General features: G+C 36.9%; 1 protein-coding gene across 3 annotated transcripts in view; it reads left to right on the forward strand.

The window, feature by feature from the left end:
* FBXO42 (F-box protein 42) overlaps window positions 1-27,952 on the forward strand; it is a 77,499-nt gene that overhangs the window by 13,132 nt on the left and 36,415 nt on the right. For all 3 annotated transcript variants that reach the window (XM_054579689.1, XM_054579688.1, XM_054579691.1), the window contains exons 2-3: window positions 19,413-19,679; window positions 22,468-22,584. In XM_054579689.1, coding sequence (XP_054435664.1) covers window positions 19,430-19,679; window positions 22,468-22,584 — 367 coding nt within the window. In that variant the 5' untranslated portion in view covers window positions 19,413-19,429. The remainder of the gene's footprint in view (window positions 1-19,412; window positions 19,680-22,467; window positions 22,585-27,952) is intronic.

Genomic DNA, 27,952 nt, shown 5'->3' on the forward strand with positions numbered 1-27,952 from the left:
CTAATTTTTTGTAAAGGCTATAATTAGAAAATTGTTTGCTTTTGGATATTTAAAGAAAATAATTACTTATTTATATATAGAGTGTTCACCTCTACTCAGAAGGCAGAAATAGGAATATTATTTGTATGAAGTAACAGTAATTTCTATTAAAATGCAACTAGAAATTTTAAAATCATTTCGAAGTGAAGAAATACGTATTTTTTACATGATGAAAAATAGTTTCAGGAACTTTTAGAGGTAACAGCATGAGATTTTTAATTGTGGAATGATTAGTTGACATTAAAAAGATATAGACTGTACGTACACATATATTATTTTTTCGTGTTTGCCTTGCATCTGTAAAGACACAACAAGGATTATGCTCATTAAAAACCAAGATCAAATGAAACAAGTCCTGCAAGAGATTTATCTCCCTTTGGACTTGTATGTGGCAGTACTTTCAATAGAAATTTCTTTGCTAGACTTAGAACTCTAGGTACAAGTGGTTGTAAAGTGCAAGTTTTTCTTTGAATAATTGTTGCCTCCCTTTGTAGTAGTATGGGGCAAACTATTTTGCTAACCAGTTTGAAGAAAATACCAAGTATGTTTAAATTTTTTGTGCTGATTGAAAACATTGGTTCATCTAATTTGCTTAGAATATACAACTGCTTTCCTCAAAGGAAACTGATTAGTTAACATATCTTCTGGTATAAAATTGGTATATATGGTAAAACAAATTTATTTTCACTACTGGCTTGTTTAAAATGTTTTATTTTAACCATAAGTTCTGCAAATAGAAATGTAAATAAAAGTACAAAAACCATTTAACTTTTATTATATGCCTTACGCTTTTCCAAGAGTATGCACAGAAAAAGCATTTAATCCTCGCAATATCTCCATGAGATTGGTACAGAATTATTATTACCCAGATCTATGGAAAGGAAATTAAGGCTTTTTAAAGAAATTCTACAACAAAATTTAAAATTTTAAATGTAACTTTTCAGGCAATTGTGATTCTAGGACATACTTTCTTTTCAAGTCTAATTTTATTCATTTGTGTACAAAAGTATTTCTGTACATTTTAACAACTAAAACAGCACCTTTGTTTTGAGGATTCTTGGGGGTAGAATAACAGTTTTGCCACTCTTTTCAGTGACTCTCCATCAGTAGTATGCCTTTAATTAGTGTCTGGTAGTAAACCCCTTTTATTCCTTCTTTCTTTAACTTTATGTAATGAAAAATTTCAGATGTGTATATATATATACAGAGAGAGAAATAGAATAATATAGTGAATCTCTGTATATTCATCACTTAACTTCAAAAAGTACCAGTAATTTACCTGTTTTATTTCATTTATCTCCCCACTTTTGGAAGGGGAATGGTGGAGTATTTTAAAGCAAATTCTAGATTGTTTATCCCTAATTAATACTCAGATACTCATCTTTAAATCATTTTAGGGTCTTGGATTTTTTGGGGGTTTTTTTAATGTTTTTTTGCTTCATGTATTTTGCAGCTCTTAAAGTGCATTTCTTGTAGATAGCATTTAAATTAGGCTTTGCTTTTGTTTTAAGCCAGTCTGATAATCTCGATCTTTTTTATTGGAGTGTTTAAACAATATATATTTAATGTGTTTCCATATAGGTAGATTTTAATCTACCTTCTTGATGTTTGTTTTCTCTTTGTGCCATCTGTGGTTTGTTTCTCTCTATCTTTATTACCTTCTTTTGGAGTAAGTAATTGAGTATTTTTTAGTATTCTATTTTATCTACACTGTTGACTTATTAGATACGCCTCCTTGTGCATGTGTGAATGTGTATGTGTGGTTCTGAGGTTTACGATATACATTTTTGATTTATCTCAGTTTACAACATGCACTTTAAGTTTATCTGCAGAGGAATATACTTGTTCACATATCAGACTTTATACTTCCCTTATTCCTCATTCTTTGAGCTATTGTTGGTATTCATTTTCTTCTACACATGTTGTAAATCTCACAGCACATTAGTAACCTTTTAAGGAAAATGAGAAAATGAAATTCTTTTATGTTGACCCAGGTAGCTGTAATTTCCTGTGCTCTTTATTTCTTAGTGTATATCCAAATTTCTAGTTGAAAACTCTTCTACCCTAGGAGGAGGACCTTCTTTAACATTTCTTGTCATGTACGTGTACTAGTGTTACGTTCTTTCCACGCTACCTGTCTGAAAATAGTTTTTATTTTACTTTTATTTTAAAGAATATTTTCATGGACATAGAATTCCAAGTTGATTTTTATTCCTTTCAGCACTTTAAAGATGTCATTCTATTGTCTTTTGTCCCTTCTCACAGTCATTCTCTATCACTAGTTTTCAGCAGTTTGATTATGATGTGCGTTGGTATGGTTTTGTCTTCGTGTTTCATCCTGCTAGGTTTGTTCAGATTCTTGGGTCTCTGGGTTTATAGTTTTCACCAAATTTGGAAAAATTTTCACGATTATTTCTTAAAATCTTTGGCCCCTCTCTTTCTACCAGGCCTCTGATTGCATGTATGTTAGACTTGATGTTGTCCCCATTGTTACTGAGTCTTTGTTAATTTTTTAAAATCTTTTTCTCTTTCATTTTGGATGAAAATGCAAATTCATCCAAAATGAATTATCAAATTTGATAGTTTGTGTTGCTATGTCTTAAATTTCAGCAGATTCTTTTCTTCTGTATGTTCTAATCTGCTGTTAATTATATATAGCGATATTTTCATTTCATATATTTTTAATCCCTTGAAGTTCCTTTTTTTCTATTAAATATCTTCGGTTTCTCTGTAATAGTTAACCTTTACGTCCTTGAGCATAATAATGGTGTACTTATCACTGTTTTATTTTATTTTTATTTTTAAATTTTTATTTATTGATATGAGAGAAACACTGATTTTTGTTGTTCCACCTTATTTATGCATCCATTGTTTGATTCGTATATGTGCCCTGACTGGGGATCTGCAGCCATGGTGTTTTGGGACAACACTAATCAACTGAGCTATGTGGCCAGGTCCACTTCTTACAGCTGTTTTAAAGTCCTTGTCTTCTAGCTCTGTCATTCCTGGGTTTGTTCCTGTTGACTGACTTTTCTTTTAATATGCCCCCTCCCCCCCTTTTTTTTTTGTTTCTTGGCATGTCTAGTAATTTTTGGTTGATTATTGGATGAGCTTCTGGCTTTGGTTGTCTTTCTTTAAAGAGTGTTTCAGCTTTCTTTTGGCAGACAGTTCAGTTGCCTGCTGTTCAGTTCTTTATATTTTTGAGATCTTTTTATGTTTTACTAAGGTAGACTTAGCGTAGTCTTTATTTCAGGGACAGTTCAGCCCTATACTAAGGGATGAACTCTCTGGGGCTCCACTGAAAACCCAAGGAGATTGCCAAGAACTCTCTACTTTGACTTTCTGGAGGTTGAATTTCTTCCTGCTTGTGAGCTGTGGGAATTGATCTCAACTTTGAATTTCCCTGTCATTCCTTGCCTGACTTTGTGGAGTTTCAGTATGTATTGCCCAGTACTTAGCAAAACTTAAGAGGACACTATGCATATTTCTGGATTTCGTTTTCTGCATAGCTTTGTTTCTTTGTGGAATTTGGTTCTACAACTCAGAGAGGGTGATGGACAGTTTTAGTTCCCCCTCACCTCATTGAGATCCAAAAATTGCCTTCAGGCACAGAGCCTGGGCAATCAGTCTTTTAAACTGCAGAATGTTCCATAGTCTGGATTTGTCTGATTGCTTCCTCTGGGAATTAGCTTATCTAGAAGCATGATTAAATTAAAATTTCAGAGCATGAATTCTTCACAGGCAGTGTTGCATACTTCCCATTGTATCATTCAGGCATACTTTCTGGTGGTCTTGCCTTTTAGCTGTGCTCAGATTGACCTCTGGGTTCATGCAGATGACATTAGCCTGCTGTCTCCTTTAGAATGTTTTCCATCAACCATTCATATAATGATTTTAACACCGTTTGTTTTTGTTATAAATTATTAGAGTTTGCAAAAATGATAGGTTTCTTATTCTGTCATTCCTTCTTCATCTAAATGGATTCCTCACAAAGAACTTCCCCACATTATTTGGTTACTCTCTTGGTTAGTATAGGAAAGACAGCAAAAGGACTTGATTCTTTCCCTTTATTATGTTTTAGAGCAGTCATGAACTAGTCCCTTAGCAACCCCTCCTGGTAACCGGTGAATTTTTTTTAATTAATCGATTTTAGAGAGAGGAAGGAAGGGAGGGTGGGGAGGGAGAGAGAGAAAAACATAACGATGTGTTGTTCCACTTATGTATTCTTTGGTTGATTGTTGTATTCTCGTATGTACTCTGACCAGGGATCAAACCTGCAACTTTAGTTGCTCTAAACCAACTGAACTGGCCAGCCAATGCTGACCAGTGGATTTTCTTTAATTTTATTATAAACTTACAGACAATATTTGAATCCATAGTAGTTTTGTGTGTATGTGTGTCTGGGTGGTTTTGATGCTCAGATTGTTTCCTTTTAAGATCTGTGGGAGTGCCTTCAAGTGGGTCCTGTGTGCTTTTTAATTTTTTTAATCCTCACCTGAGGATATGTTTTTATTGATTTTAGAGAGAGAAAGAGAAACATCAATGTGAGAAACTCAAGCAGTTGCTTCCTCTACACACCCTGACCTGGTATCAAACTTGCCCTGACTGGGGACCAAACCTGCAACCTTTTGGTGAACAGGAAGATGCTTCAGCCAGTTGAGCCACCTGTCAAGGGCTTCACTTATTTTTAAAGAAATGATACAAAATACTGCAATTTAAAATTTCTGTTTTTTTTTTTTAACCAAATGATAAGTATGCAAAATTAGTTTCCTTGAGATTACGGCAAATTTAAGAAAGGTCTAAGATGGAAATTATTTTTTCTGATTACATCCTTTTAAATGTAGACTCTGAAGTTTGAATTAGGGTGTTAAAAGATTTTCAGCCTTCATACTGCCCATCTGAGAAGTACAGTATGGTGCAACACATATAAAAGGGCAGTTGGCAATGACAATTTTCACGTGCTCTTGGGTACCCAATCTTAAGGCATATTGTTTGCCTTAAAGCAAAATTCTAGCTGTATATATTGCATCTTGACTGCTATTTGTGCTGTTGCCTTTGTGTAGACTTTATTGGAAACCAAAGCAATAGAAGTAAAACATGGCTTTCAATTAGCCAAGTTTATTAATGAACAGAATTGTGACTTGTGAAGTGGTGAAAAGTTTGTGTTATTTATCTAATGTTTGCCTGAGTCTTGTAGGATACCTACCTCAACAAATATTTATATAACTCTAAGATAATAAAGATACTGTACAAAATCAATAGAAGGTCAGAGGAATACAGAATAGGTTGGAGGGAATGAGAATCTCAGAGAAGAGACACTCTTAAATAACAAGTTGGGCCCTGACCAGTGTGGTTTAGTTGTTTGGGCATCATCCCACAAAGTGGAAGGCCGCTGGTTTGACTCCCAGTCAGGGCACATGCCTGGGCTGCAAGTTTGGTCCACAGTCGGGGTGCATATGAGAGGCAACCGATCCATGTTTCTCACATCGATGTTTTTCTCCCTCTCTCCCTGCTTTCCCCTCTCTAAAAATAAATGAATAAAATCTTTACAAAACATAACAAGTAGTACTTTGACATATTGGCAAGCAAGAGGAGAGTATTTTAGGAAGAGAGAGTAGCCAGCAAGAGCAAAGACTGGAGATGAAAAAGAAGCTTAGGCTATTTCAGGAAGAAGTAGCGCAAAATGGCTGCTTTGAAATCTCTTAGAAAGAGGCGTTAATCTTCTTGTTCTTAAATCCTTGGCCTACTTTCGGTAGCTATTGCCTGGTAATTTTGTTCATTTTACCAAAGCATTTATATTGTTTATAGGAAGAAGTGAATCAAATTAAGATATTTCCTAGGGTCCAGAAGTATAACTTCTATTTACTTTCTGTCCAGGTGACATATTAAAGTTTCATCCAATAAATCTTTTCATCTATTCCATATGTTTTTTTTTTTTTTTTTGTGGGAGGGGAATATATTTGGTCTTCAATAATAATAATAATAATAATAATAGCAGCAATCTGCTTTCCTACCATATTGCAGAAATTAAAAAATTTTAACTTATAAATGATTTAACCAATATCATTTTTAAGTGTAAGAAAAGCTCTGATATATATGGTTAAATTTACTGAAGATGGCAAAGAAACTGTTACGTTTTGATTTCATTTGCTTCCCCCTCCGCATATCTATTTGTTATCCCAGAATCAATCAAGTTATCATTAATTTTGGGGGAGGGAAACAAAGTTACACATATAAAAGGCATCCCTGAGTCAATGGATCTTTCTAAGGAAAAAATCTGTATCAGAAGTGATTAAATATTAAAGATAATGAGATACATAACCAGTAACTGATCCTGCATACTTTCTCTAAATTCTTTAAAATGTTAGTTTGATTGTTATGCTGTAAGTCCATAGTAGCTTACTTCCTATGTACTCTTAGTGATGTTCACTTTGCTGCCATAACAAAGTACTGTAGGCTAGGTGGCTTAAACAACAGAAATTTACTTCTGACATTTCTGGAGACTGGGATGTCCAAGATCAAGGTGCTGGCAGATAGTTCATTCTAAGGTCTCTTCTCTTGGCTTGTGGGTGGCTGCCATCTCCTTGTGTACTCACATGACTGCCTTGGTGGGGTTGGGGGGTGCGTGCGCGAGCCTGAGCGCACTCTGTGGTGTCTTTTCTTATAAGGTCACTAGTCCCATTATAAGGGTCCCTCCATTATGACTCCACCTAACCCATTACCTTTCAAATGCTGTGTCTCCAAATATCATCACATTGCAGGTTAGGGTTTGAACATATGAATTTGAGGGAGACACAAACATTCATTCCCAGCAGAGTATTATGAGAGTTATTCATCAGTATTTTATGTTTTTGTAATTTCAAGAAAATTCCCGAAGGAAATGAATAGATCTTAAGAGTTTGCTTAATAATGTAATCAAAACTGGGTTTCAGAAAATCCTCACATGGGGGTTGATCGAGACCATGACTCCTTAATGTTGATGTGCTCTGTCACACAACTCTTTTACCATCTCTGTTTTGATTTTTTATTTGCAAAGAAGCTGAATATATATTAATAACTACTGATAGTTCAGCTAAAGGGAAGAATAATTTGTAAGCAAGGGTTTTGTGATATACTTATTTAATTAATAAGTCATCTACTCAAACTATAAGAGTCTAGTTCTAGGAGTGCAAATGTAAAGGAGTGCTTGGGGGGTAAACACAACTTGGAAATCATATGACAGTTGGAAATGAGGTCTTAGGTACCTTGGCGATGGCTTTTTATGGAAAGTAGTTGTTGGTTTTCATTTATTTTTAAGCTTAATTTTCTCATGAATTTCCTGGCATAGGTATACACAGAAGTTTTATTTGCTCAAGGCAATGAAGTTAAGCAGCTGTCTTCTGGTTGAAACAATTTGCTTTGCAAAACTAGCTTAGTTTCTATCTACATTGAATGCTAATAAGAATTTTACCAGGGTGGAGGCAAAAAATTAGGAATAGAGTATGAGTGAAATTAAGCCCCACCTACTAGAAGGGAGATAACCTACATGAATCATTTAGAAACCTGCAAGGGAGCCCTCCTCTTTTAAAGTCAATTACTTAGCTTATATGAACTCATGGATATTTATTTTGTGCTCAAATTGTTTCAGCATTGACTCTTTCCTTTGTCTCCTGTGCTATTTTGACACCATTCTATAAATGTTTTGTTTTTGGATCACATTCTTACTTACCAGCTCTACATGTTTATCCAGGTTTATCTTGTATAGTTCCTGTGCCGGCCATAGATTATGCAGTTTCACCAAGGGGCCTTAGTTCCATTTATTGGAGAATGTTATTAGAAGTCAAGATGTGAGTGCTATGCTCATTGCTACTGTGGTGTTTTTGCTTCTAGGCCCTCTCAGCTACATAGCAAGGAAGTATATGTGTGTATACTAACATGTATATATATATAAATCTATAAATATTTGTGTAACTATCTTTATCTACAGGGTCTGGAGAAGTAGCACCTACTTGAGTGTGGTTGGTAGGGCGGTAATATGGGTGTATTGATCTATAATTTTAATTTGAACAGTTCATCTAAAATGTCATATGGTGTGCTTGGTTATGATATTGTTATGTTACAGAATTACATGCTTATGATTTTATAATAAAAGATTTTATAATAAAAATGGGGTGTTATTTGTGCCAACCCTGTATATTAAGCTAAACGTGAGCTCATACTAATGCCTCTCATTCTAATCCATTATCACATGATCATTCTGTGCTTTCCCCCTTGCTTATCTGTAAATTCCCACTGCAGCTGTGGGAAACTGGGCTCCAGCCATCCGCTGTTTATTTACCTAATTGTTCAATTCTAACACACATGTATAGCTGTATTAGAATTACTAACTATGCTCCTGTGAGAAACAACTTCAAGTAAAGTCCAGTGCTCTATGCAGTTCCTTTTGCATTTATTCTTACAGATGTCACTCATTTTTAAAATTACTTAGCTCAGCACCATTACTTCTACCCATGACCGTTTTATATATTTGTAATACAGGTAGATTCTCTGGTCATAGTTTCATTCCTTCCCTAGTAATTTTTTTAAAATTTGCATTAAGTTACTCTTTGTGTTGTAAAGTTCTGTGGGTTTTGACAAGTATGGATTGGGATAGTAAGTTTTACTTGAGTTTTATGCTTTAAAAAATGATTTGGCCAAAATAACTTTCAGGTCTACTTTTAACTCTAAAGTGCTGTGAATCTAGATATTCATCTTTCTTGCGTTGGCCTCCCTTTAATGTTTTTCTTCTGGAACTTATTATTAAAAGTTGGGGACTTCTGGTCAAGATGGCAGCATAGGCAAACATGGCTTGCCTCTTTGTACAGCCACATAAAAATTACGACTAAAATATAGAACAGCCATCACTTAGAACCGTCAGAAACCGAGTTGAATGGAAGTCTGACAACTACAAAATTAAAGAAACCACTTCCATCCAGACTGGTAGGAGGGGAGCAGACACGGAATGGCCTGGTCCTTCACCCACATGTGGTGGATAAAAATTTGGGAGGGATATCTCAGGAATGAGGAATCCCAGCACCACAACTTCTGGCTGCAAAAACCGGTGGTGACTGAGTTGGTGAAAGAAACTGCTGGAACCCCAAGCAATTCATTTTAAAGAACCCACTCATGGACTCACCTACTCAGATTGACTCTCTCTGAGCTCCAGCACCAGGGTAGCAGCTTGAAAGGCACCAGTGATATACAGTGAGAAACTGAAGTGTCTGGCATCAAGGAGAGCAGAGGCCATTGCCCCTTTTCTAAACCCTCCCCCCACAGAGCAAGCAAGCTGGTGCCATACCTGAGACTCCATCATCCTGGCTACACTATTTGACTCACCTTAGAAATCCTCAGAGACTCTGTTGCACCCAACATACAGGCCCACCCACGCTGCTTTTCCAGAAGAACGGCTGGTCTTGGCTGACGCTGCACAACTTCCTAAATCCTATCAGAAAAACAACAGCTGGCCTCAGTGAGCCCCAGGCCCGGCACTAGGAGCAGCCAGCCTGGATTCAGTTTGGCTTTGTTTGGGAACCTCCAAGCCCATCACAAGTAGCAGCCATCTAAGATTGTTTTATAGCTCAGGCAGAGTGGGCCTGGGCAAAATACAAGTAGAGGCTGACTTTGGCTTGCACCACCCAGGAAACCCTAGGGCCAGTGCATCCAGTGGACAGCTTACAGACCAGGTAAACCACAGATAAGGCCGATTAAGAGCTTTCCAGACAAGAAAAAAACTAAAGGAGTTCAGCATCACCAAACCATTATTATATGAAATGTTAAAGGGAGTTATTTAAGAAAAAGATCAAAACTATGAATAATAAAATGGCAATAAATACATTATTTATCAACAAACTAAGCAAATAAGAACAGAGACGGAATCATGGGTATGGAGAACGTTTTGATGGTTGCCAGATGGGAGGGCAGTATGGGGAAGGTATGGGGAAATGGGTGAAGAGGTGAGGGGATTAAGAAGTACAATTAGATAGTTAAGAATAGTCATGGGGATGTCAAATACAGTATAGGAAATGGAGTAGCCAAAGAACTTATACAAATGACCCATGTACATGAACAATGGTGGGGATATTGCCTGAGGGAGTGGGGGTTGCTGGGTAAGGAGGGGGAGCAAGGGGAAAAATTCAGGACAACTGTAGTAGCATAATCAATAAAATATAATTTAAAAAGTTGGTGATTTTGTTTCTTCAGCTAGGCCCCCTGGCAACATAAAGATGTCCGTAAAGGAATAGTTATGTCCTCAAAAAATCCAGGTGTCATAGAATGTACAATTGAATGATGACACTCATAATCTAGTAGAGAGTGGTATCGTGGCATTTTTTTCTCCCTGATAATTTTTGTGTTAAGTTCTGTTGTTCACTTTAAAGTTTTGTACTTAGATGTTTGACTTATTAAGTTAGCAAGGAGTGCAGGTACAGCAAATAGTTCAAGATTTAGTTTTATTTCAGTAACTTCATCAGTGAAGGAAAGCCTGTTTTATGTTCTACTCCCAGCTAAAGCAAACTGTCTTATAGATGGCTTTGTGCTTTTGGTCACAAGGAGGATTGTGTTCAAGTATGGTCAGGTAGGAGTCCTTCAACATTAAATATCTCAGGAGTACACTTGGCGCCCTCGCTGGTGTGGCTCAGTGGATTGAGTGCCAGCCTGCAAACCGAAAGGTTGCCAGTTCAATTCCCAGTCAAGGCACATGCCTGGGTTGCAGTCCAGGTCCCCAGTTGGGGACATGCAAGTGCAACAGATAGATGTTTCTCTCCCTCTCTCTCCCTTGCCCTTGCTATAAAAAATAAATAAAATCTAAAAACAAAGAAAAGCATACACCTGGCAACCAGAAGTGAGTCAGTAACATCTTCTTCAGTGAGGGATATTATGATCTTCATTCATTAAAAAACTATTAATAGTGATGTGGTGCCTGAATTATATGTGCTAGATGCACAAAGATGAATATGACTTAGTCTCCGCCCTCAAGTAGTATACAATGTAGTGGTGAAGAAAGAAAGTTAAAATGAAATTTAGAAGCCAGTAATAGAGATGGGGGGCTGTATAAGTGAACAGACTTTTTGGTGACATCTGTTGGAGATTTAAAAGGCTAAATGGCTATAAATTGACAGAGCAGATATACCTCGTTTAAGGGCATTTTCCCATTGTTTAGTTGACGTCTGTGTGACTCATCTTTATGTCTTATCAATAGTTTAAGTTTAAATTATGTGGGAAATGAAAGCTATAGTTGATTCTGGCTAGTATATTTTCTCTTAAGTGACAAATACATTTCTATAAAAAATGGAATGTAATCAAAGTTAAAAAGAAACAAAAACCTCAAGTAGACCTATTACAAAGAAATGGAATTAGTGGACAGAAAAATCTCACAAAGAAAACTCCAGATATAAATAGATTTACAAGTGATTTCTGTCAAATATTCAAGGAACAGGTTAATTCTGATTTTATATAACTTAGGCATGTACCCTGACTGGGAATCGAACCCATGACCTTTTGGTTTACAGAACAGTGCTCAAACCAACTGAGCCGCACCTGCCAGGGCCATTGTGATTATTTTTAAGTGTACAGGCAAATGGCATTCAATACATTCACATTGTTGTCCAACCCTCACCATTATTCATCCCAGAATGTTTATATCTTTCCCAGCTGAAACTCTGAACCCATGAAACAATAACTTCTGTTCTCCCCTCCCTACAGTCCCTGGCTACCACTATTCTTTCGCCCTGTGTGAATTGACTAGTACCTCATATTAATGGAATTATATAGTACTTGGCCTTTTATATACTTAAGCAAATAGAAAATTTCGTTGTGATTTTTGAAAAAGATTTTATTTATTTATTTTTAGAGAGAGGGGAAGGGAGGGAGAAAGAGGAGAAAAAAATTTATAGGTTGCCTCTCGCTCACCGCCAACTGGAGACGTGGTCCCAGCCCAGGCATGTGCCCTGTCTGGTAATCGAACCTGTGACCCTTTGGTTTGTGGGCTGGCACTTAATCCACTAAGCCACACCAACCAAGGTGTCAGATCACTTTTCTATGCATTTATACTGATGTGGATATATAATTTTGATTTATTCTTTTGTCATTGTTGTTGAACTGGCTGTGAAAGAGTTGTCTGAGTGCTTCGTTAAAAATAAGAATGAGCCCTGGCTGGTGTGGATCAGTGGATTGAGTGTTGGCCTGTGAACCGAAGGGTCACTGGTTCAGTTCCATGTCAGGGCATGTGCCTGGGTTGCAGGCTGGGTCCCCTGTGGGGGGGGGGGGTGCATGAGAGGCAAGCACACATTGATGTTTCTTTCCCTCTTTTTCTCCCTCCCTTTCCTCTCAGTCTAAAAATAAATAAATAAAATCTTAAAAAAAAATAAGAATGAGTGGGCTCCAACTTCCCCACATTCCCCTGAGATTTTGATTTGTTTGGTTTGGATTTCGGAATCTGAATTTTAATAGTTTTCAGATGATTCTGATGGTCAGCCATTGATGTATTCTTTAACATAAATGCTATTAATCATATTATTTTACATCTTTATATAATAGTTTGTTTTGGAGATCTCTTCACATCAACATATGCCAAAATACCCACATTTTTTAAAAGTAGTGCTTTGAATTCTATAGTAGATATAGCATATTTATGTAGCCATTCTCTTATTAATGGACATATATATAGTTGAAAGTTTTTGTCATTACCAAAAGATGCAACAGACCTCCACTTGTTCATACATCTTTGTGCACATATCTGGATGTTTGTGTTAGAAAGGTACGTGATAGTTAATTTTGCTGAGTCAAAAGGATTACACATTTTAAATTGATAAATATTGCCAAATCCAATACATTCTGGAACTTTTCCTATTTCTGTATGAACTTTTCCTTTTGAAGAAGGATGCCCAAGTATTTCTGTGCAATAGCAGAGATACTTGTATAAGATATACAGATGTATTTAGAAGAAATTATAAATCAGAATAGAAGTTTTCTTTAATTTTTTTAATTACGGGGAAAATATTTAACGATAAAGAACTAAATGTGCAAAACAAAATAAATTTGATTTTAAAAAGTTATTTCTTCCATTGAACTAGATTTGCAATGGATGAGTGAACTTGAAAGGCATGTTAGCCCTTCTTAAAAGTGACGCCATGAGGTGATGATTGCTTTAGGCTTTCTTAGCCCAAGGGAGGCTTCTATTTTTCTTACTATTACAAAATATTGTCATAATCTCTTTTATTATTAGTAATTGTTGCTTATCTCTTTACTGTGCCTAATTTATAAATTAGAGTTTATCATAGGGATGTATGTATAGAGAAAAATATATAGTGTATGTAGGGTTTGATGCAATCTGAGGTTTCAAGCATTCACTGAGGTCTTGGAATATCCCCAGCAGAAACGGGGGGGAACTACTATGTAGTAATTTCTGGCCTGCAGGTAGGTTCTTAGTATTATGGATGCATAGAAATGCTTTGGGCATTTCTGCAGCCTGATGCAGTCAATTTTGAGTTAATACAGTTTTTTATTGTTGCAGTATGGTTATTTGTTCCTTTTACATTTTTCTTACTTTCTGAAATAATTATTTTTGAGAAGAAAAAAATTTCCAAGGCCAGAAAAATGTCTGTTAATGCACCTTTCTCCCATTTAACTCCCTTCTGATTGATACTGTACTTCAAATGAAAGTCTTTTGTTTTAAATCATTGCTATATGTTAAATTATTACAATCAGGACTATCCTATACTTTGTATATTATTATTATCTTCTCTTAAAATCTGAAAATTCAACCTCCCACAAAATTTAAATTTGGATTTTACAGTTCTGTTATACTTTTTCTACCACATGAAACATTTTGCTAAACTTAGAATGTATGGTTTTCCATGTAGCATTTGCAGAACCTAGAGTATTTTCATTGATGATTGAAACCAGTACATTTTTCTTGACCATTTATGTTTAGTAATAACAAATCCTTTAGCTGCTACATATGAATACAGAGGATGTCTCAGAACCAGTCCATTTCTTTCTTTCTTTTTTAGTACTTTACTTACTTATTTATTTATTTATTTTAGAGAGAGGGGAAGAGAGGGAGAAAGAGAGTGAGAGAAACATCAGGGTGTGGTTGCCTCTCACACGCACCCCACAGGGGATCTGGCCTGCAACCCAGGCCTGTGCCCTGACTGGGAATCCAACCAGCAACCCTTTGGTTCTCAGGCCAGCACTCAATCCACACCAGCCAGGGCAGAACTGGTTCATTTCTGCTACTACTCTGTGATAATTTTAAGGTGGTTTCATTTAATATAACCATTATAAAGAATGATAAAGTATACTGGTGGGTAGTTTATTTTTGTTTTATTAAAGGGAATTTTAATTGCATAACAGACTGATGAGTTAATCATTTAAAAAACTCACAGCAGCTGATATCTGTTATTAAATTTGGAATGTTTTATAGAAACAGCCCTCTGAAATTGCTTGTCAAAATAGCTCACAGTTTGCTAATAGCAGCAGTAGTTACGTCAGGTTATTCTATTTCTAGACTTTTGTCAAAACACTGTCAGGAACTAAGGAGTCTTCAGATTATGAGCTTGTTAATGTCGATAAAATATGAAGTAGCATGTGCATTTGGTAAAACACCCATCAGATAGAAAATAGTGTTTATCCTTTTGTCCTAAACATTATTCTATAAGTGGCAAAGAATATCGGTTCAAGAGACAGTAATTTGAAAATCCTTTATCCCTTTACCTTCCCTCATTTCATTCTCTGAAATCCTACCTATTTTTCAAAGCTCGCATGCTTGCTTCTGTGTAACTTCCTTCTCATACTAATTGGAAGCCACCGTTTCCTTCCCTGAACTGTTACAGCTTCTTGTTTTGTACCACAGATCTGTCCTATGTTGGTATCTCTATTTTTGTGTCTTTGGCTCTTACTGGGCTAATACTCTCTTCGAGAGAAAATAATGGCATATCCTCTTTTTTGTAACTCCCATGCGATCTAAGCACAGTATTTTCACAAATAGCAGAGGTTCCGTTGATGTTTGTTGAATGCCTGAAGTAAGGTAGAAATTTACATTTTATCATTTTCCCACTTTTTATAACTTTTTATTTGACTTAGTACATTGTTGTTAATATGGTATATTAATAAGAAGGTTTATTATCCTCTTAGAGTGAATCATATTGTGGTCTTTTTTTTTAATTCTCATTCAACAGTATATTTTCAAGAGTAACTTTAATACTTTTTAGCTCACATCAGTGCGGCTGAGGTGGGTAATTTCATGAGTTTTTAGTGACATCTGTGCGAAGCTTTTGCTTTGCCCCTGAAGCTTCAGAAGCCTTTATGCTGAGGGATGACTGGGTGCTTTCAGTTCAGTCAGCCGTGCAGTCTTTAGTTAAGTCTGTGTACTTGATTGTATTATTTGAAAGAAGATCCCTTAATTGCATCTTTTTTAACCTTTTGAAATTGTGAATAAGCCTGATTGCATTTTAAATCTTCAGTTTCCTTTTACGTATGTGAAGTGTATTCTGATTTTCATAAAGGTGTATTTACTCCAAGAGGATTGTCAGATGCCTGGTTGTATACAATCACAGGCACAATTAATCAAATAGATAAGACTAGCAATTACTTTTAAGTGAAAATACAAAGTAGTTTCATTCCCATCTTGAATTTCTTTGAGTCAATTTTAACTCTTCACAACTTAATTGATTTCCCCTGAATACAGAGTAGTTTGTGGATATCTGCTATTTTTACAATCTCTTTATGAAGTAGGTGGGGAACTTTCATTCCTTAGGGATAGAGAGGTTTTTCTGTTTAACTCTGTGTTACTTACTTTGGGTCACACAGCACTATAGCTCGAAACAGTAACCAGATCTCCTGCTCTCAAGATCTTAACCTTAATTTGTACTTCAGAAGGATTTTCAAAGCTTGGATGGAGTATAGTAGTTTTTCAAAGGAAAAGATACCATTGGGCATAATAAATGATTTCTTCAGTACCATTCCTATCTTTGGGTATGGATCAGGCATCTGGCGGCACTCTCGAGCCAGTGTACACCTTAAAAGGTCAAAATTCAAGGACCCAGAAAAGTATATTCATTCTGACCAATAAAATATCTCGATAATATCCAGTGATATATAAGGATAGGACCCACTATTTCCTGGATGTACTAATGATGTAATTTCTATTATAAAATAACATGAAGTTAACACAGGGTGTTATAAGTAGAAATGTCTGTAAACCTTGGCTCATTTGGAGACAAGGCACCTCGGCAGGTGGTCTTGGCCCTCTAGTTGTCCAGTCAATTGACTTCAAACTCTGGTTTCTCACTTTGGAGAAACTGAAAGGCCTAACACAAATGTGAAGTGTGAGGAAGATTTCTTTTAAAGACTTTCATGAAAACCACGTTCATTAAGTTAATACTTCTATGTAAAATATTTGCAGGGCTTTTTTTTTTGCATGAAAAAAATGAAAAACTGTTTCAAAATACCTCTATGTCTTCTGGGAATATGAGTGATGATTTCATTACCTAATCAAGGAAGTGAAAACAAAGGGCTGCGCAAAGTGATGCTGGGCATGTAGTTACAGAGGAACTGCACCCGAGTCTATCCCTGTGTGTTGTCAGTTGGCATCTGTGCTCAGGCACCAGGTTAGCAGACGAGCCTTCAGAGGCACAGGGTTTGAAGCTTTTGTGGACAGTGAAGTGGTTGAATGGTGAGAATTGTTTAAAACTGGCTATTACAAAAATGTGAGCCCCTTTCTTTGGGTTTGCTAATTATTTTTTGAGAAGTTTTGGAAAGGAAGTAGATTGTTTTATTGAGCCAAACAGATGTATTTTGCTTGGGGGGAAAAAATCCTTTTTGCAGCCTTTATGATTCAGTTTGTGCTAAAGCAGACGCTAGGTATGCAGTCTGTATAGGAAAGAACTGTATTGGAGATGCTGTATTTAATTCAGATGTGAAAAATGCAGCCAAATTCAAGGAATTGGTTTTTTGTACTCTTCCTTGGTGAATTTCAGGGCTTAGTAGGGATTAAAAATACGAGAAAGTCAACAATTTAGGGAAGATAGCCAGTGGGAGGTGAGAAATGGTAACTTGCAGGGAAAGAATAAGAGGGAATATGGGAAGCAATTTTTTTTTTCCAGTAGAAAAAGGCAGCTTTCTTTTTTTGCCAGAAAAATATTCTAATTTTTGTTTTATATGTACATGACTTTTGGATAGGAATTAGGGCTGGAAATGGAAAGGCCCTCCCTCTAGCAAGTGAAGCACAGGATAAACAGCTCACGGAAGTGGGGCAGAGAGGGACTAATGACTATCTAGGATCCTTTATCTAATACAACTTAGGGTAAACCTATGACGTTCTCTACTCTGGGGGAATGGAGGGAATTGCTGCTGGCCATCCTTTACCACTGTTGCCTGCTCCACCAGCTCGCAGGATTTAGGCTTCTCCAGTACTTTCAGTTAGCCATTTGTTCATCATCATCAAGAGTCTAGTTGCCACTTGAGTATTGATTTATGTTTGCTTTTTTCTGAATGTGATCATTCTTCCAGTTTTTAAGGTGTTGTACATAATTAGTATATGAATTTCAGGAGTAGTAGAGGTGAAGTGGGAAGCTTCTAGGTTTTACTTTCCCCAACCTCCTTACTTTTTGGAACACTTCAGATCTTTCTTTAAGCCCCAAAGTATATTTCAGACTCACTCTTCTCTTCCTGTTATTTCTTATTGTTTTCATCAGTGCTAGAGAGAATGCTGGAAATTTATAAGGTGGGTAGCATAGTGCATGGTCTGGGCAGGTACATAATGATCAAGGGGAATAGATGTATTAAAAAAACAATAAAATGAACTCAGATGCCCCTTCAGGAAAGGACTTGTTGCCTAAATATCAGGAGTGTAGCTAAATAAAACTGTTAAGTCCCTTCAGTGACTGCCTCAGCTTTGGAGCCAAGGTCACCTTCTCAGAGCAGCCCCCAGCCAGTGCCTGGGCAGAGCAGTGATATAAGAGCCTAGTCTTCTCCCCCAATACTGCGGTCCTCTCACTGACCATCCTCGCCCCTGAGCTTTCCGTTGGACAAGTGTTGTCAGATCTGCATCATGCTCTGATGGCTCCTCCTGCTCAATTCTTTTCTTCTCACGAGAGTTCTCTCCTTTAACCCTTTTTGATTCCTAATTATATTTTAGCATCTGCTTCTTGGGGAATCTAAGCTGCGACACACTTCAACATAAATCATCCTATTTACTCTATTTGACTCTTTGCCTCAGGCATTGCATGAAACATCAGGGGAGTGGTGTAAACATGTTGCTTCTGTGTATATGTTTAACACATTGTGCTCCTTCCAGAAAGTTTAGAGAATACAGATAGCACTAAGAAGAAATTTTAAAATCACTCATAAAATGTCTTTAAAATTAATTACCTTCACTAGAGGTAACTTGATCATGGCTTGTTTTGATAAACTTTAGAGAAGTGAATTAAGCATTAAGTATTCAGCTTGGTGAATTTTTCACAAACTGAACCCATCTGTGTAACCATTACTCAATTAGGAAAAAACTTTACCAGCAGCCCAGGAGCCTCCCAGTGCTTGCCAAAGCTAACCACTTTCCTCACTTGCAACAGCATAAATTAATTTTGCCTAGTTTTGAATTTGATATCAGCATGGTCATGTGTATGTACTCTTCTGATCATTTTGCTTAGTATTATGTTGAGTCTTAGCTGTGTGTTTATCTGTGGCTCCTTGTTGTATAGCGTTCCCCTGTATGAATGTACTGCATGCAGTATGTCCATTCTGTCGTTGAGGGGCATTTGTATTATTTCCAGTTTTTTACTTCCTGGATTTATTATGGTGTTTTCTAGTATAAATATTGCCTTGATTTGGTATTTTAGCTAGTTAAGCCTATTCTTAGAACATTTATTATCCTCTTAAGTGAATTGTCTTGTGTAAAAGCTAGGAAAACTGTTATTTCTAAAACCAAATCCTAAGAATATTCTTATTACTCTTTGTAGTTCCCACAGTTATTTTTTACTTCTGAGTTTGAGGTCTTAAGTTATGTTATTGGACAGGGGAAGCAAATTATTATTCCTTTTGCTGTCTTTCAGTCAGATCCTTGAGTCAGGGGAATTGTTAGAGAACCAGCGTTCTGGTTTTCTGGTTACACCAGAACTTGGGTATTGCAGTTGTTGGTGGAGTAAAAAAATAACAAGCCTTTAGGGATTGTTAGATATTTGGGGTGGGTTTGGTCCTTGAGCTGTACCTATCAAATTAAGATGGCTCACAACTGGTGCTAAAGAACAGATTTCATATTGAGGGTCTCAAACAAATCCTGAACAATTTGTGTGCATGTGCCTGTGCAGTTTCAGAGCTTCCAGCAGTGCATACTGATGTTTGTTTCTTTCCCACTGTAGCTGTCAAGTGGAATGTCATGGCCAGCTCCTCAGACAGTGATGATGACAGTTTCATGGCAGTGGACCAAGAAGAAACTGTGCTGGAAGGGACAATGGAGCAAGATGAGGAGCCTCAACCAGTATTAGAGGTTGAGGAGACTAGACATAATAGATCCATGTCTGAGCTGCCAGAAGAGGTTTTGGAATACATCCTGTCCTTCCTTTCACCATACCAAGAACACAAAACTGCAGCCCTTGTCTGCAAACAGTGGTATCGACTTATCAAAGGTACTGTGGGCCCTAGAGATGTTTATGTGTTTATTTAAGATGTGTTTGAATGCTTTATTTTCAAACTCCCAATTTTATTTTCTCTTTTCGTCCTTAAATTTACTGTCGTTCTAAATTTAATGTTAGTTAACATTGTACATTTCCCTTTTCTCTTTTTCCTGGTTAGTTTTATGAGCAGCTTGAATACTATAGTGTTTAATCAATTTGAAGTTTGATAATGAAGATTCTTTTCTGCATATTCTCAGCATTGATATGGTAAATTACATTGTTCTTGAATAGGCAAAATAGGGATAGATATGGGATAACAGTAATAACTAACATTAATATAGCTCTTACCATTGTCAGGCACTATTGTAACTGCTTTACAATCCTCTCGGCAAACCATTATAGGTGAAGAAACTGAATGAGGCACAGGAAAGTGACTTATCCACAGTCACATGGGTAATAAATGAAGGATCAAAGATTCACAGTCAGGCAGTCTGTTGTTCAGGTCCTTGTTCTTGTGAGGATGCCATATTGTCTCTTAAAGTGGCTAATAGTAGCAAATGTGGATTTGTGAGAGCATTCACCCCTTGATTTTTATCTCTAAACAGCCAGGCCTATGGATACCTGTTACTTGTTAAAATGAGTTTCTCCTCCTTTTCCCTTCATTTTCTAATCAAGATTTTAACTTCAGCTAAACGTTGAGGTTACTAGCTGTGCTGTATTTTTAATTAAAAGATAACAGTTATTTGGCCTTATTCCATTTTAAGTGGAAATGACCCCCCCCCTTTTTTTTAAATGAAGATGACCAGGCCAGTTCAATAATCTTTGATCAAAGCAAGGATTGGTACCAGTTTGTTCTTTCCTGGTGGGAGCAAGGTAGCAGAAATATGAAAGAAAAACTTTTAGATAACAATCAGTCTTAAAATCTTTTCTTTGCATCAGAATGGTTCTCATGGGAGTATGGTTCTTGTCAATTATCCAAGTCCATCTGGGAGGTCTAAGGACAGACCAGCTGTGTTGAAACTGCTTGTTGGGTCCTAGACTCACCTGCTTATAACTGGTAATACTGGTATGCACAGCCTACTTCTATTTGCAGAGTTAGTGGACTCTTCAGGATGGATTGGCTTCCTACACTGTGGAAATAGACGATTTTACCCCTAAAATAGAGGGGGAAGAATCATAGATGAGAGGCTGTGATCTAATCAATATATGAATTTATTCTTAGGCTTTGTTTAGCATTTATGTCACCTTGTTTGTTTTTTTTTTGTTTGTTTGTTTTTTTTAAAGCGGAACTGTAATGTACTCACAGTTTTAGATCTTTTGGGGGAAGTCACTGCCAAGACAGTTGTTTTCCCTCTTTCAATCATTTTGTATCATCTGTCTTTTATTCATTACTGCCTTACCTGCATTCAACATTTGTAAATTTGTGTTACACACTTGACCAGTGTATAGTTGGCAGTGTCTAATATTCCAATTCTTAAATATGCGTTCAAACAAGGGACAGTGATCATCTTTGGAAAACATGTGTAAGTAGAGTGACCAGGCTTATAGATCCACTGAAGTGGCATAAATATAAGTATGATACATTCTTTAAAAATGTAACATAATCGGTTGTACTCTGTATTCAAAATGTTGCTCAAATAAGATTTCATGTGTAAGAAAAATAGATCGTTCAAGTCACCTGAAAGCTTTCACTTTTTTTGAAGTAGACTTTATTTTTTAAAGTGGTTTTAGAGTCACAGCAAAATTGAGCAGTTTCAGAGATATCCCATATACCCCTGCCCCAACACATGCATAGCCGTCCCTACTGTCAACATTCTCTACCAGAATAGTACATTTGTTACAGTTGATGAACCTACATTGACACATAATCATCACCCAAAGTCCATTGGTTATATTAGGGTTCTCACTTGGTAAACATTCTGTGGGTTTGGACAAACGTATAGTGATATGTATCTGCCATTATAGTGAAAGTGCTCGTGTGTGTGTGTGTGTGTGTGTGTGTGTGTGTTTATTTGAATCAGACATATGCTGGGAAGCAAAACAAAAATACTCCCAAGTTGTCATTTTTTAAAACAGATTTTCTTAATTATAAATAATAACTCAGTTATAAATAATCACTAAACTAATTTTTATCTCCTCTTTAAAATGGAGAATGCTTAGTTGCCATGGTCTAATGATAGATATTTACTCAATACATCTTATATTCTAGGTACTGTTTTACTTATTATATTCTAGGTACTCTTTATCACAAAGCTAAACTGTTCCCCAGCCCCTTTGCTTTGTAGTAAATAATACCAATTATTTTGATATGTTGCATCATGATATAACAAAAGGGAGCGGAGTTACAGTATGAGCTAATTTTGTAACCTTAAGCAAGTCATTTAACCTTCCTGAACCTGGTGAATGAAAGGATTGGATTGTCCTTTTTTTTTTTAAAGATGTTATTTATTTATTTATTTTTAGAGAAGGGAAGGGAAGGAGAAAGAGAGAGAGAAACATCATTGTATGATTGCATCCTGTGTGCCCCCAGCCCCTGCACTGGGAATTGAACCAGCAAGCCTTTGGTTCACAGGCTGGTGCACAATCCACTGAGCCACACCAGCTAGGTCTGGATCTTCCAGTTTTAAAAGTATATGATCTGTTTTCTTTCTTTGAATGAAAAAATCAAAGAAATTTGAAGTACCTGAAAGAAACTTACGTCTTATAAAAAAGTGACAAGACATTTAAATAGATGCAGTTTTAATAATTTGATTTATAAGTGAAGTGTCTAGGCTGAGGCCTTTGTTGTTTTTGCCTTTAGGAGTAGCCCACCAGTGTTATCATGGTTTCATAAAGGCTGTTCAGGAAGGAAACATTCAGTGGGAGAGTCGGACTTACCCTTATCCTGGAACCCCGATCACTCAGCGGTTCTCACACAGTAAGTATTTACTGTGAAAGCAGATCCCACACTGCCTGTGTTTCCAAAAACTACTTTGGAGATAATGTATTTTGTCTGACTTTTTCATGAAGAGAATGTAAAATGAGGATTTATATTAATTTTACAATTAGAGTGAGGGAAGAGCATGAACCTGAATACATTGTGTAGGTACTTTGGTATAATTTTATATTCTGCTTTTCATTGAATTTTTGTAGTGTCTCTACTCCAAAGAGGTCATGGTTATGCTTTGGCTTTTATTTATTTTTTAAAAAAAGATTTTATTTATTAATTTTTAGAGAGCGGGGGAAGGAAGGGAGAAAAAAATGGAGAGAAACTCCCACCAGGAACCAAACCCGCAACCCAGGCATGTACCCTGACGGGGAATTGAAGCAGCAGAGTTTCGCTTTGCGGGACAAGGCCCAACCAGCTGAGCCACACTGGTCAGAGCTCTGCTTAGATTTTTAAGCATCTGACATCTTGCAGGAGACAAACAAGTAATGACATACATAAGGGTATTTCTAAGATTTTGCTTAGGGAGTAGAATTTAGCACTGTTTTATAATTACTGTTTATTTTAACATAGTATATGCTCAGCAAACACTGAATTTGACTGGAGTCACACAAAATTTTTGTGAAAGTTATTGATTATAAAATACAAATTTAAATAGTAAAATTATAAATAAAATGTCCTGGCAAATAGACATAATATAGGGTTTTTAAATTATTCTAGAATTAACTCTTCATTTTAATTGACTTTTGTAGATATATTTTATTCTATTGTGATTCACATCCCTTCATCAAAGTGAAACTGAGACATAGTATATTTTAGGTCAGTAAAGGTGTATTTATTAATGGTTCTGCAAAAAGAGAGCTCACTGGGGAGGGGGATGCCTCTTAGAAAGTTCTCAAAATTACTGTCTTAATTATACTTTCCTGTTCAGAAACCTTTAGTGTCTGACCATTGCCTACGAGATAAAAGCTAAACGTAGTTGTACATTTAGAGCCCTCTTTAATTTGACGTGTGTCTACATTTACCACTTCATCTCCCAGATTTTCCCAAGAGCTCTTTTCTTTCAAGCTATCACTTTGCCATACGTGTTTCTTCCTCCCTGGAGTATTCCTATCCACTTAGCAGAAGCTTGCCTCTTCTTGAAGACTCAAAGTTCTAGCTCCTTCATAAAAACCTTTTCTCAACTCCCTAGCCCATAGAAAATATTTTCTGTTCTGAGCTTATGTTGTTGCCTGAAATTCTGATTTGGCACTTAACTCACAATATCTTTCATTGTTAGCTTACATGTATGTGTCTTTTTTTAAAAACTATGTTTTGAACTCTTGAGGGGAAGGAGAGTATACTGGTTTTCCATGTTGCAAATTCCCCAAACTTAGCAGTTTAAAACATTTACTATCTCATGGAGTTTCTTGTTGGTCAGGAAATTGGGAGTGGCTTAGCTGGGAGGTTCTGGCTCAGGGTCTCTTCATGAGATTGCAGTCAGTCTGACAGCCAGAGCTACAGTCACCCGAAGGCTTGACTTGGCTGTGAGGGTATCTGCCTTTAAGCTCGCGCAGATCACTGTGAACCAGAGGAGTTCCTTACTAACATGGACTTCATAGCTGCTCACAATTTGGTGGCTGGCTCCCCACCGAATAATGATCTGAGAGAGACACAGACACCAAGACGGAAGCCATGGTGTCTTTTACAACCTAATCTCAGGTGAATACCATCTTTTCTGCTATATTCTCTTGGTCACACAGCGATTGACCAAAGGAATAAATACCAGGAAGTGAGGATCATTGGAGGCTATCCTGGAGGCTGGCTCCTGATCATATGTTGTACTCTATGCAGAAGATAGTTCAGTGAATAATTATAATTCATTATTATGTTTGAATGGTATCTAAATAGATCAAAGGAATAGGTCAAACTATTGCTGTGTTCTTAGTTTTCTCAAGAAGCTATTTTCACTTGTGCTGTTGTATACCCCCTACAGCAATGAATCTCAAGAGTGATTCCTAGGCCTCTGGGAAGGAGGTTGTCTTTGAGACCCTGTGGGGATCTGGGAAGTCAGAACTGGCTTTGTCTGCTTTCAGCTGTGAATGTCTGGCAGTGAAGAACACAGTGATCCCTGGAATCAAGGTCCCGCCTTGATTATGCATAGGCTGCAGCACTTCTACCCAGCATTGCTTCTGCACTGTTAGTGCAGATGTCCACACAGTCAAAAGGGCAATTAACTACTTATGCTTCCTCCCCTGCTCCTCTTATTTTTTATTATTATTATTATTATTATTATTATTATTAAAATAGTTTTGAAAGGGTCTTGAATGTTTTCCGGAGCCCACAGATCACACTTAGACAGTACTGCAGTAGACAGTAAAATGAATCCTTGCTGAGAATATTTAATGCAATTTTGGAAGAATCCATGTTAGGTCCAGTATTTTTTGTGGAGGGAAGGATAATGTCGGTTATCTACAGGTAATTGGAATAAAAAATAGAAACAAGATTTCTGAAGTCTGAAGATGGTTTATTTTAGATGGATTTTTTAAAAAGCATTTTAGAACTATGAGGGAAATGGAATGAACCTGGGTAAAATAAAAACCAGAGTAGGAAGGATTCAGGGGTGAATAATTATCATAGCAACAGTTCAGCTTTCTGATGAGAGGGAGAATTTTATTTTTTTAATCCTTACCCTAGGATATATTTTTACTGATTTTAGAGAGATAGGAAGGCGGGGAGAGAGACAGATAGCAACGAAAGAGAGAAACATCAATTAGTTGCTGCCTTGTACATACCTCAACTGGGGATCAAACCTGCATCCTAGTGTGCTCCAACTGGGGATTGAACCTGCAGTCTTTTGGACTACAGAACGATGTTTCAACCAACTGAGCTACCCAACAAGGGCTAACTAGCTTTTGAAAAAATATCGCAAAATAGAGGCAATTGTTTGAAGGGGAAATGAAAAGAATAGTACAGTTAGTAAGCTCCCAGAAGTTCAGAGATTGGTAGGTTTTGATATTTGTTTTTACTTAAAATTTTTTTTCATATCTTTACTTGAAATATGAGAAAAGGTGCCATAGATTTTTAGGAGTTGTTTCTGTGTTTCATTGTCTCTTTCTGTCTGTCATGTTTCTTTCCATCGGTCTCTACATGCTATCTAACTGGCAAACTGATGAGGACTGTTACAGAGCAATAGCAGTTTTCAAAATAGGTTGAAAACAAGGAATTCCTTTAATTTCTTTCCTTAGATTCTACCTCTTCCAACCCTGTATTTATCCCTTGAGCTCAACTTCATTTCTTATTCCCAGCTCATGTTGAGCTCGAGATCCACATTTCCAATTCTTTGCTCCTGTTGCCGCAGATATACACAGATGTTTCATATTTAGTCAGCTAAAAGGAGAATTCAGTAATACCTCCCAAATCTTTTCCTCTCCCTAATTTAGTTAATGGCATTATCATGCTTTCAATTATACAAGCTTGAAATCTTGGATTCGTCCTTAATTCCTCTTTTCTACAACAATAGTCAGAGCCTGTTGATTTTTTCCTTCTCAGCAGTGTCTCTCATGTATTTCCTTTTTTCCCAGTTACTCACATGTATGATCTAATCATTCCATCTTTCCAAAGTCTTGTCTAAATAGTCTTCTTGCCCTTCCTCTCTCTTCATTTGAAACTGTACTAGACACTGTTGGCATTCATCTCTAAAACCGAGGACAGCTCCACCTCCTAGGGCATTTGGGAATGTGTGAGGTCATTGTTCATCGTTGACTGGAAAGAATCACAAGCATTTAGTAGGCAGGGACCAGGGATGCTAAGTGTCTTACAGTGAATGGGATGACCCTACACACAAAGAATTGGCCTGCCCAAGATGACAGGAGCTCCTGTCGGGAAACACTGCAAATCTGAAACATAAAACCAGTCTTTTCACATTCCTCTGCCAAAAAGCCTCTGCCTCTCTGTACTACACATACAAGTTTCCACTCCTCCTGGCTTTCACGGCCCTAGCTTACCTTTTCAGTCTAACTCACTGTTGTATCATTATACAGTCAGACTCCACCATAAGACTCCTTGTTATGTCTTAAACTTCTGTACCTCATGGCTTTTCTTGGATGCACTGATTTCATCCACCCTTTTCCTCTTGTTCCTTTTCTGTCCCTAGACTTGTTTGCCCCTCATTAATTGACTGAGAATGTCCCATTCTTTGAAACCCATCTCAGAAACAAAGCCAAAAGCCACCTTCTTCAAAAACTACTCTCAAATTTCCCACCGTGGAGATTAAGTTCTTCTCTTCCTCTGCTTATACTCCCCTAATACACTCTTCATACCTTTCCCTTATTGTTTATAACCATCTGTCTCTTACTATAATTCCCCCCCATACGAGAGGCTGCATGTAAAAGAACTCCAGACTTGGAAAGCAACTTCCTTGGCTCTTCTAACCCACAATTTCTTCATCTGTAAAATGTGTATGAACATTCTTGTGCCACGGAGTTGCTAGGAAGTTGAATTGAAGAAACATATATTTAAAAAATGTTTTAAACTGCAAAGTGATAGGATGATGATGACCCTCCACAAGATAGATGTCTGCTTGAGGACAGATAGGTTCTGTGTCTTGAGACATCTCTGCACCTTTCACAATACCTGGACCATAATTGATAATTTATTAAATAATGTGTGATTAAATATAACAAAGATATGAGCAGTATAGCTTCTTTCCTAAGTGTTTAAAAAAAAAAGCCTGGGGCAAAAAAGGCAGTGGAGGTAAAATGAAACCAGTTCTTGTGGGTTTTTGGTGAGTGCATGACCAGTCACTCAAGCCTTGATTAATGTAGGAGATTATTTTCAGGTTGTAGAATGCCTTTTTCAGATTGATGTAGTGGTCTATTGAGTCCCCAGCATCATGCTTTGAAAAAGGTTTTAGTGTTTAGGCTCCAAACACAGTCAGGTCATTCCACACACACATGCTGGTCGTGTCCCTGCAATAGCCAGCAGGCCCAGACTGGGTAACCGACCTTGCTTGTTCCATAGTTATGTAATTACAGGCCTTATCAAATATGTCCTGGCTTGTAGGTGTGAGACACATGACAGCGTAGTCTGTTTAAGCATGGGATAAATGCCTCGGGACCTTTCCCTGGAGACAAGTGGGGAAACAAAAGAGAATTTAACATCTGAAAGTGCAGAAGTTAGAGTGGACATTTATTGAGTGATTACCAGGCACCATGGAAAATGTGAAACAACTGGAATACCTTGCATTTGAAAGGATTGTAATATAGGAGGGAAGTATTTGGAATGCTGAAGAACTGTGTGCTTGCTGTGTGTGTAATTGGGAATATTTGACTTGCCTTTGAATAGGGATTATTATATATTAACTTGAGGTATGTGTCTT

The sequence above is a fragment of the Pteronotus mesoamericanus genome, unplaced genomic scaffold (assembly GCF_021234165.1).
Source record: "Pteronotus mesoamericanus isolate MK-2021 breed Mesoamerican mustached bat unplaced genomic scaffold, CSHL_Meso_final contig_557, whole genome shotgun sequence".
Taxonomy (NCBI): Eukaryota; Metazoa; Chordata; class Mammalia; order Chiroptera; family Mormoopidae; genus Pteronotus; species Pteronotus mesoamericanus.